Source organism: Schistocerca serialis, chromosome 9 (genome assembly GCF_023864345.2).
Source record: "Schistocerca serialis cubense isolate TAMUIC-IGC-003099 chromosome 9, iqSchSeri2.2, whole genome shotgun sequence".
Lineage (NCBI taxonomy): Eukaryota > Metazoa > Arthropoda > Insecta > Orthoptera > Acrididae > Schistocerca > Schistocerca serialis.
This window is the reverse complement of record NC_064646.1, coordinates 63,196,262-63,206,235: the sequence shown is the minus strand read 5'-3', so window position 1 is coordinate 63,206,235 and position 9,974 is coordinate 63,196,262. Positions and strand designations below refer to the sequence as shown.

General features: G+C 40.0%; 1 protein-coding gene across 3 annotated transcripts in view; it reads left to right on the top strand.

Annotated features, from left to right (window-relative positions):
- Positions 1 to 484: 484 nt before the first annotated feature.
- Positions 485 to 9,974, top strand: part of LOC126418641 (GDP-L-fucose synthase) — a 48,887-nt gene continuing 39,397 nt past the window's right edge. The window contains exons 1-2 of one of the 3 annotated variants that reach the window (XM_050085502.1): positions 485 to 692; positions 820 to 972. In XM_050085502.1, the coding sequence (XP_049941459.1) occupies positions 836 to 972 (137 nt within the window). In that variant the 5' untranslated portion in view covers positions 485 to 692; positions 820 to 835. Of the gene's footprint in view, positions 728 to 819; positions 973 to 9,974 lie in introns of all 3 variants that reach the window. The other 2 variants (XM_050085501.1, XM_050085500.1) reach the window with 2 other exon arrangements.

Here is a 9,974-nt window from a genome sequence, read left to right as displayed (position 1 = left end):
TGTTTAACAATTTATAACTCCTCCACTAACGTAAGACTAACAAATCGGAAACACATTACACACTTCTGATACAACAGCGTAACTATGCAACTTTCCAACCTATGAAAGCTGTCTAATACTTACCATTTACTTGTCCCCTTACGATTCCATGTAAATATGCATATTGAGATGAAAATGATATGGCCACACAAAGTGAGGGGCTGTTCAACTTGTTCTCTCAGAAAATCCAATTAGCTAATCATATTTGGCGGGCTTTCCAGAGATAGCAACTAACTCGCTACCATAACAGACCGCTGTTGACTCTAAATTATTTGTTTTTGTGCATCCCATTTACTTTTTATTTGTTATTTCATGAATGAAATTTGCAAATCGAATTGACGATTCTGAAAGAAAACTGTTTAATAACTGTGAGATCGACTTAACAAGATGCATAATTTTGCTTTTAATTTGACTTCAAAGTTTTCTTTTATGTTGTAATGTAGCGTCACAGATCACAGTGCTACCCACGTCGTCTGCAGTCTGCAATTTAGTTGTTTGATGTTTGGGAGAGCTGTTTGTGGTTTTTCTAGCAGAAGTCAGTGTCAAATTTATTATTGGTGCATAAAGCTCACAATCTGTAAAATCTTATGTTTGCTGAGAAGTGTTGACAATCCTTAACTAATCACAAGCATAATAAACACTGCTGTTTACATGTAAGATTATTTGCAAGTGTTCCTTATCTTTACACGTAAGTACCCGCATAGCCGACGTATTCACTTTCACGCAGAAAACTTATACATAGATGGTCAGGAACGTATACGAGAATCTTTAATTTTCCAGATAGCGAGGTAGAAGTATGTCAGGAGACAAAAAAGTGATTTTAGTGACAGGCGGTACGGGCCTTGTGGGTAAGGCCATACAGACAGTGGTGGCAGAAGATGAAAGAACAGACGAACAGTGGATATTTCTAGGCTCAAAGGACGGGGATTTGAGGTAAAACTTTTAGTACTGATAAATCCTCTTGTCCTTCAAATTTTCTTCTTCTATGTTCGCATGTGCAAATATGAGTAGGAGCAGGCGTATGTGGTCCTCACTCAAAAGATGTGGTTTTCGTTCGTAGATATGTGCGAAATTAATGTTTGTTTATTAACCAACCACATACTTATATAACTTGTCTTAGGCATGTAATAAATATACATATTTAGAGAAAGCCAGGTCCGAACAACTATGCTGTGAAATATCATAGAGATTTCCGGAAGATAAATAACAAATTCTGTGGAAGTGCTAATTATGACAGTGTAACAGATGTTTACACATAGAGAACCATGATGTTGCCATAATGCTGTTAAACCAGTATACTAATCCATATAATGTATGTATTTCCTTGAAAATGTAAGTTTTCCTCTAAGCAGCAGAGCTTGAAATTTCTTTCATTCCATAGATCTTTATAACTAGTCATTATCAATGCCACATCATTGACTAGTCAAGACTGAATGGACTGTCAGTATTTCATTAAACGGCAATAATTGTAAAACAATAAAAAGATTGAAATAAATGGTTGTAGCTCCATCATAAATTGCAGTAGGAAGATTAATAAGTATTTTTTTTTATTTCTTGATGGTAACTAGTTTGACACGTATGTCCATTTTAAAACGATCTGTGTTGTGACAGTACAGGTGGAATCCTATGTAAAAAGAAAAAGCCCCTGCAATGAAGATCAAAGTGTCACTTTGCCCTACTCAACAACTGTAAACAGAACACAAAGAACAGGCATTGGAGTTCTCCAGTCTCTGTCCTGTGTGGTTTACTTACTGTTGTTGAGTTGGCTGTAGTCACTTGATTATCACTGCAGTGACAGTTGTTGTACATAGGCTTTTGCTTGTATTGTCACACTTACAATAAGATGGTTTGAAAATAGACATAGGTATCCAAAAGAAGTGTATTTAGTGAAATGCACAATTTTAATGTTTTAAATCGCAGAACCTTTCTGCTAGTATAGAGTGAACACCATTGGGAGTGCAATAACATTTTCAGGGGCATGATTGGGAAAAAATCTTGTTATGGCTGTAAAATAGATGCTTCAGTGGTACTCAGAGTTAATACTACAGTTCGTGCCAAAGTTCTGCATCTGCATACATTCTCCGCAAACCTCCATGAAGGACTTAGGAGAAAGTACTTCTCTTTGTACCGCTTGATACTGCTTTGTCCCATTCGATTTGCATTTGGAGAATGGGAAGAATGACATTATAAATACATCACACTGTCACTAGTCTTTGTTTGTCTTCACTGTTCCTTCCTTTGTCTATCTTAAAGTGTCTACCAGTTCAGTTTTTTCAACATTTCTGTAATATTCTCCCATGTGTCAAACATAGTTGTGACTATTCATTGTGCCTTTCTTTATATATAGATGCATATGTGGTGTCACCGCCAGACACCACACTTGCTAGGTGGTAGCCTTTAAATCGGCCGCGGTCCGTTAGTATACGTCGGACCCGCGTGTCGCCACTGTCAGTGATTGCAGACCGAGCGCCGCCACACGGCAGGTCTAGACACGCTTCCTAGCACTCGCCCCAGTTGTACAGCCGACTTTGCTAGCGATGGCTCACTGACAAATTATGCTCTCATTTGCCGAGACGATAGTTAGCATAGCCTTCAGCTACGTCATTTGCTACGACCTAGCAAGGCGCCATTATCATTTGCTATTTATCTTGTGATGCATGTACCGTCAGACCAATGTTCACCAATTATGGATTAATGTTAAGTATTCCAGAAGCTACGTACAGTTTTTGCTAGTCTCAATTCCTTATCATTTTCCAGACCTCACGCCATCCTGCGTGAGCTTAAACGCATGCCCTTCGGCCTCCCGACCTATTGGATTGGCTGTCTTGCCAGTCCACAAAAGCATATATACACCATTAGTCCTGTTATCTTGAATAGTTTCCAGCCTCAGGCTTGGTTTGTTGGGAACATAAGCCTTGCCGTTTAGTTCTGTTTTCCCACCATCATTGTGTTCATTCTGGCCCAGTCCCCGTCTCCTTTTTTTACCACATTCCTCGGGACTAGTGCAGCAGGGGATACAACCCGTCGGCTTTGGACAATGACGTCACAAGTGGCCAATCGAGAAGCGATTCTTCTTAGTGTTGTAGCTCCCTTCAGTGGCTGATAAGTGTTTTTTGGCTTTTTTAAAACAAAATCTCACGAGATAGAATAAACATATCCACTTTATTAAGCAATCAGTAAAAAAACGAAACTGAAACATAACAGCAAAAGCGAAAATGGTAAACTGCTCTCTGGCGGCTTGTGACATCCTTGTCCAAAGCCGACGGGTTGTATCCCCTGCTGCACTAGACCCCATTCCTCCACACCTTTCAGCCTTGGTCTTCCTCTTGGTCATTTCCTTTGCATCTCCATTTCATGTATCTTCTTGGGACTCCTCTCGTTTTCCATTCTCTTTAAGTGCCCATACCATCTTAGCCTTGATGTTTCTATCCTGCTTTGCAAGGATTCCTCTTTCACTATTTCCCTTACCCTTTCATTTCTCATCTTCTCTCCGTGTTATTCATATCCTGCTTCTGATGAACTTCATTCCGCATGCCTGTACGCTGCTTACATCTCTTTCCTTCATTATCCATGTTTCATATGCATATACCAGTATTGGGATGTAGTTATTTCTATTTATCACTTCTTTGCTTTTTTGTGGAATGCCTTTGTTCCAAACCAGGCTCCTAACACATCATGAGAATGCTTCTGCCTGTTTTCCACATTCACTGATCTCTTTCTCATTTATTCAGTTTTTCACCTGTAATCCTTATTCCACTAGCTAGTCTATCTTTCTTTCCAAATGTAACCAGGATCTCACTTTTTTTTATATTAAATTATGTTTTATACTGTCTCACAGTTTCTTCCCAAGCATCAACCTGTTCCTGAATATCCTCCTCCCTGTTTACCCAGATCAAGTCATCTGTGAACACCATTGCTTCTCTCATGTCTTCTCCAGTTTTTTCTGCCACTTTAGTCCTTATCTCATCCAAGACCATGATGAAAAGGACTGCCCTGTTTCACACCTGTTGTTTGCTGGAAACAATCTGTCATTTAACTTCCTGCTTCCATACAGCTAGGACTTCACAGTACATATGCTCCACTATGCTTGTTTTCTCTTTTTCACTCCCTTCTTTTCTAGTGCTTCGCAGACCTTTGTTCTACAGACATTATCAAATCTGTGATCATTCCATTTCATATCATAACAAAATGATACATTCATGTATTTGTTTGAGTTAAGATTCTAACTGTGACTTTTTGTTATCCTGTAGTCAAATGATACTTTTTTTCATTTGGTGAAGTGTACAATTTTACATTTTTGACCATTTAAACAAATTGCCTATCTTTGCACCTGGCATTGCTTGCTTGTAATTAAGAAACAAAGTGGTCAGCAAGGATCTAGTCACACTTTCCTGGGGCATGGCTGAAGCTACTTATATATCTGTCAATGACTCACCACTTTGCATCGTATGCTGCATCTTTCCTACAAAGATATCCTCAATCCAATCACAAATTTCACTTTATGCCCTCTTGTGATCACACTTGCATTAATGAATGTTTATGTACTGCTGAGTCACTTACTTTTTGTGAGTCAACAAATACATCTATCTGACTGCCTCAACCCATGACTTTCAAGATATCATGTGAGAAATGCATGAGTTGAGTTTCACATTAGCACTGTTTTTGGATTCTGTGCCAGTAGGCATGGAGGAGGTCATTCTTCTCAAGATTCATTGTGATGTTTGAGCCCAGAATATGATACAAAATTTCATGCAGTGGAAAATCCAGGCTGAAATGACAACGGTATCATGAAAAAGACAGTAAACATCTGGGCTTTTGGTCCAAACACCTTTTCCTAAAGCAGACAAAAACACACACACACACACACACACACACACACACACTCACTCTCTCTCTCTCTCTCTCTCTCTCTCTCTCTCTCTCTCTCTCTCCCTCCTCACACACCCATGACCACTGTGTCAGTCTGGCATCTGTGGCCAGAGACAGTGGTCATATGTATATGTGTGTGTGTGTGTGTGTGTGTGTGTGTGTGTGTGTGTGTGTGTTTTTTTTTTTGTGCTTGCATGAATATGTATGTGTGTTTTGTCTACTTTAGAAGAGGGCCTTTCAGCTGAGAGACCACATGTTGAGCTGTCTTTTTGGCATGCCTGTCTGTGAATAAACATCTCTTTTATATGGTGAGTAGCAATCAGTTTATCTCATTATATTGTAAAATTCAAGAACAGATGGTCATCAGTGCAATGGATGAAAGTTTTGTGAACCAGTTCTGCTACCTGCTACTACCTTTCTCGAGGACTAGTGTGATCTTTGCATTCTTCCACCCACAGGACACAGTTTTTCTCTTTGTTTTTTAGTTGTTATGTATAGTGTATTATTCTTAAGAGTGTCTAACTGCTGCAAAACTGAAAATGAATTTGACAGGGAGTCTATCAGGCCGTTTTTACCTCTAACCTCCCTGTAATCAGCCTTCACTAGTCCCTGCCTCCCACATGCCTATCCCCTTCTTTGCCCCCATTCCAGTTTTATACACACACCTTCTATCCTGCCAACACACTCGAAAAGACCTTTCCCCTTCTCTTCTTCTCTCTACTTTCCGTCCCACCTCCCTCCTCACCACCACAGCCTCCTGACAATGCATTTAGCAGTCTTAACCTGTACCCAACATGTTCCTCCACTCTCACACAGGCAGTACTAATATCTTTACCATGCTATCCTAAGCCTCCCAACCCAACACCTCTTCTGTACCCTCATTACCTATCTTGTCTGCTTCTGTAACTAAGCTGTCAGGGCCGTCGAACACCGTGTGAGGTGCCCGAATTCGATTCTCAACTGGGGGAAAGATTTTGTTCACTCGGGGACTGGGCGTCGTGTTGTCCTGATCACCATTTCATCATTGTCAACATGCGGGTAGTCAAAGTAGCATCAGATAAAAGAACTTGCACCAGGCGATCGAATATGCTACACACGTATTTCATTTCACTACGCATCCCAGCTAGATTGCTGGTCACCTCAGACTTAGTTGCAGTCAGGCCTTAGTGCCCAGAGATGAGGCCATGATTGTTGTGCTGGTGTGAAAATGTGTGTGTTCTCTACATCTCTTCAAGAACTTGGTCTGAATGTTGAATATTTCCAGCATTCTTTTTCATTGTGCCGGTCCATCACTAGACACCCCTGTATGCGATAAGCAGCATTCTGTCCTTTCCATATTGTTGCTAACTGTCAGTACATTTATATGCTGTGAGATAAAATGTTCACTGCCTTTCTGGAAAAATGTTTGCAGTTGCCTGCAGAACCATGGTGGTTCCCAGGCGTGCACTCCTCAGTCGAAGCAAATTGACGGCCACAAATGTCTTTTTTTAAGGGGTCTAAAAATGGTGAAATGATGTGGGGAGGGATCAGGACTGTATCTATGGAGGATGTGTATGGGCTTCCCAGTGAAACTTCTGCAGTGTAAGCGAAACAATCTTGGTGACCTGTGAGCTGATCTCCTCATGAGATTTTCATATATTTGGAGCCCTGAAGAAAGACAATCGTGGCTGTCAATTTGCTTTGGACAAAGATGTGCACACCCGGCTACAATCGTGGTCCATAGGCAGTCGTGAACATTGTCCCATGAAGGCAATGAACAAGCAGTAAAGGAAAGCAAAGAAAAATTTGGAGTAGGAATTGAAATCCAGTGAGAACAAATAAGAACCTTGAGGTTTGCCGGTGACATTGTAATTCTGTCAGAGACAGCAAAGGACGTGGAAGAGCAGTTGAACAGAACAGACAGTGACTTGATAGGAAGATGAAGATGAACATCAACAAAAGCAAAATGAGGATAATGGAATGTAGTCAAATTAAATCAGGTGATGCTGAGGGAATTAGTTTAGGAAATGAGACACTTAAAGTAGTAGATGAGTTTTGCTATTTGGGGAGCAAAATAACTGAAGATTGTCAAAGTAGAGAGGATATAAAATGTAGACTGGCAATGGGGAGAAAAACATTTCTGAAGAAGATAAATTTGTTAACATTGAGCATAGATTTAAGTTTCAGGAAGTCTTTTATTAAAGTATTTGTTTGAAGTGTAGCCACGTATGGATTGAAACATGGACAATAAACAGTTTAGACAAGAGATTAGATGCTTTCAAAATGTGGTGCTATAGAAGAATGCTGAAGATTAGGCAGTACTGAATAGAAATGGGGAGAAGAGGAATTTGTGGCGAAATATGACTAGAAGAAGGAATTTGTTGGTAGGACACATTCTAAAGCATCGAGGGAACACCAATTTAGCACTGGAGAGAAGTGCGAAGGGTAAAAATTGTAGAGGGAGACCAAGAGATGAATACACTAAGCAGATTCAGAAGGATGTAGGTTGCAGTAGTTACTTGGAGATGAAGAGGCTTGCACAGGATAGAGTAGCATGGAAGGCTGCAGTCTTTGGACTGAAGACCACAACAACAACAACAACAACAACAAACAGTTTACTCACTTTTTTCCATTGTCTCGCTTTCATTTGACTGTCCCATGTCCCATATATAAAGCAGAGTTTGAGGATATTTTTTGGTCTATGCATGCCCTCAGTTTCAAATTTTCTTTTTCCTCTGTATCCCACCTTCATTGTTACAGCAAATAAATATTAATAGCAATAATTGTGTGAATACGCCATTGTGTGGCCATGTTGATTTCTAGATGAATGTTTCGGCCATTTTTGCAAGTGACCTTCATCATGGTGAGGTGAATGCACCACCTTGATGAATGCCATCTACAGCAGTGAATGAAACATTGGTCTGCAAAATATATTGGTTACCAAAGAGGAGCAGAATGTCCTTAGTAGACACAGTATTTTTAACTTAATGTGGTGGGAATTCAAGAGTAGTTGTTACAAATTAAAATCAATAACAACCACTTCCTTATTTATTTACTTACTTACTTACTTACTTACTTACTTTTCAGCCCTTGAAGGGCGTTGGCCTGCAACACAATATCCTGCCATTCTATCCAGTCCATGGCTTGCTGTTTCCATTCTCTAACACCCAGCTTTTTCATGTCGTCTTCAATTCCGGTCTCCCATCTCGTTCTGGGATGTTCCTTCCATCATCTGCCTCCAGCCTTGCCATCAAAAATCTTCTTACATGTCCTGCTTTCCTCCATTCTGACCACATGCCCTGCCCACCAGAGTCTTCTTATTTTAATGGTAGTGACAAAGTCAGGTTCTTCAAAAAGTTATTCTAGTTCTGCGTTCTGGATGCACCAACCTTCTTGATCGTATATTGGGCCATATATTTTATGCAGAACCTTTCTCTACCGAATGCTAAGAATCCTTTCATCATTTGCAGTCATGGTCCACATCTTATTGTTTTTTAAATGAGGGTTTTAGATTTTTTTGATAGAAGCGAGTGCCTGAGCACGGATAGTGCGGCAAGGTGGCATCTGTTGCCTGCTGCTTTTCTAGCTTTCACCTCACTGCTGATGTCATTTGTCTCTGTGATATTCAATCCAAGGTACTTGAAGTCTCTCACTCTTTCAAACTCCATATCACCTATCCTGAGATTTGGTAGGTTTTTTGGTTGGTCATTGCCATATATTTGATTTTTTCGACTTTGACTACCAGGCCAAGTTCCCTTGCCTCTCTCCAGTTGTTGATAGGCATTGGCCAGCACAGCAGTGTTTCATGCAAGTAATTCCACATTGCCTAGGGCAGGTACTGCAGTGAATGATTAAAATTGGTTCCTCCTGTATTTAACTCTATGTGACATATTACTTTTTCTATGCAGATGTTGAATAGCAGTGAGAAGATATTGTCATCTTCTCTCAGTCCCCTCTTCACTTCCACTTCTCTGGAGATTTCACCGTGTATTTTTACTTTACAGAGGGTCATCATAGTAAGTTTAATGAGCTTCTTAAGTATTCCAGGCTCTTCTATTACATTCCACGATGCCACTTTTGAGATGCTGTCATAGACTTGTTTAAAACTGATATAAAGTGGTGTAAGTTTATTTGATGTTCATAACATTTTTCAAATAGTATGCACAAAAGGGAGTAAGCATCCTAGTTAGGATCTTGGAGTACACTTTATATGTAGTATTTAGCAGGGAGATTCCTTGATAGTTCTGGCAGTTTATCTCCTTTTTTACGTCTGGGGCACATAATAGCCATTTTCCACTCCACTGGTGTGCTCTCCCCATACCAGATGCTCTGTATTACTATATGTAATGCCTCCCACAGTGTTTCCCCACCATATCTGAGAAGTTCCGCCTGGATCTGATCATCTCCAGGTGGACTGTTGTTTTTTAAGGTCTTAATAGCCTGTGCCACTTCTTCCAGTGTGGGTTCTGGTGTTAAGACATCTGGTCTATAATAAGCTATTTCCACCAGTTCTTTCTGTTCTAATCCTACCGCTTCTGAGTTCAAAAATTCTTGGAAGTAATCTGACCCTTTGCCAAATATTTTATTACTCTCCCCCTATCAAATCCCATTCTTTACTCCAATTATATTTGCTCTGGCTTGAAACCCAACCTTTCTTTCTTTAATCTTTTGGTACATTTCACATATACTCTTCTCTTCTCCTCGTGGTTCAATAATTTCCATTTTCTTCTTTTCTAATGCTATTTTCTTCCGTCTGCAAACCCTCTTAGCTACACGGCACTTCTCATTATATTCATTCAGATTTGCTCTAGTTCTTGTCTGAAATAATTTCATTCATGCTATGTTATGCACCTCAAGTCTTCTCATACATTCTCCATCAAACCAATTTGCCTTCCTTTGAGCCCATACATGTCCCAAAACCTCTCCAGCTGCCTCGAGGTTTGTAGTCTTACAACTTTTTCACATTATTTCTATATGTTCATTTGATGCGTCTCCCTATCATTCTTAATTCCCTCTTCATCTGATAGGCTCTCCGTATTTCTTCTAACTTCAATTTCTTAATGTCAAAACTCTTTTGTTTGTGGCCT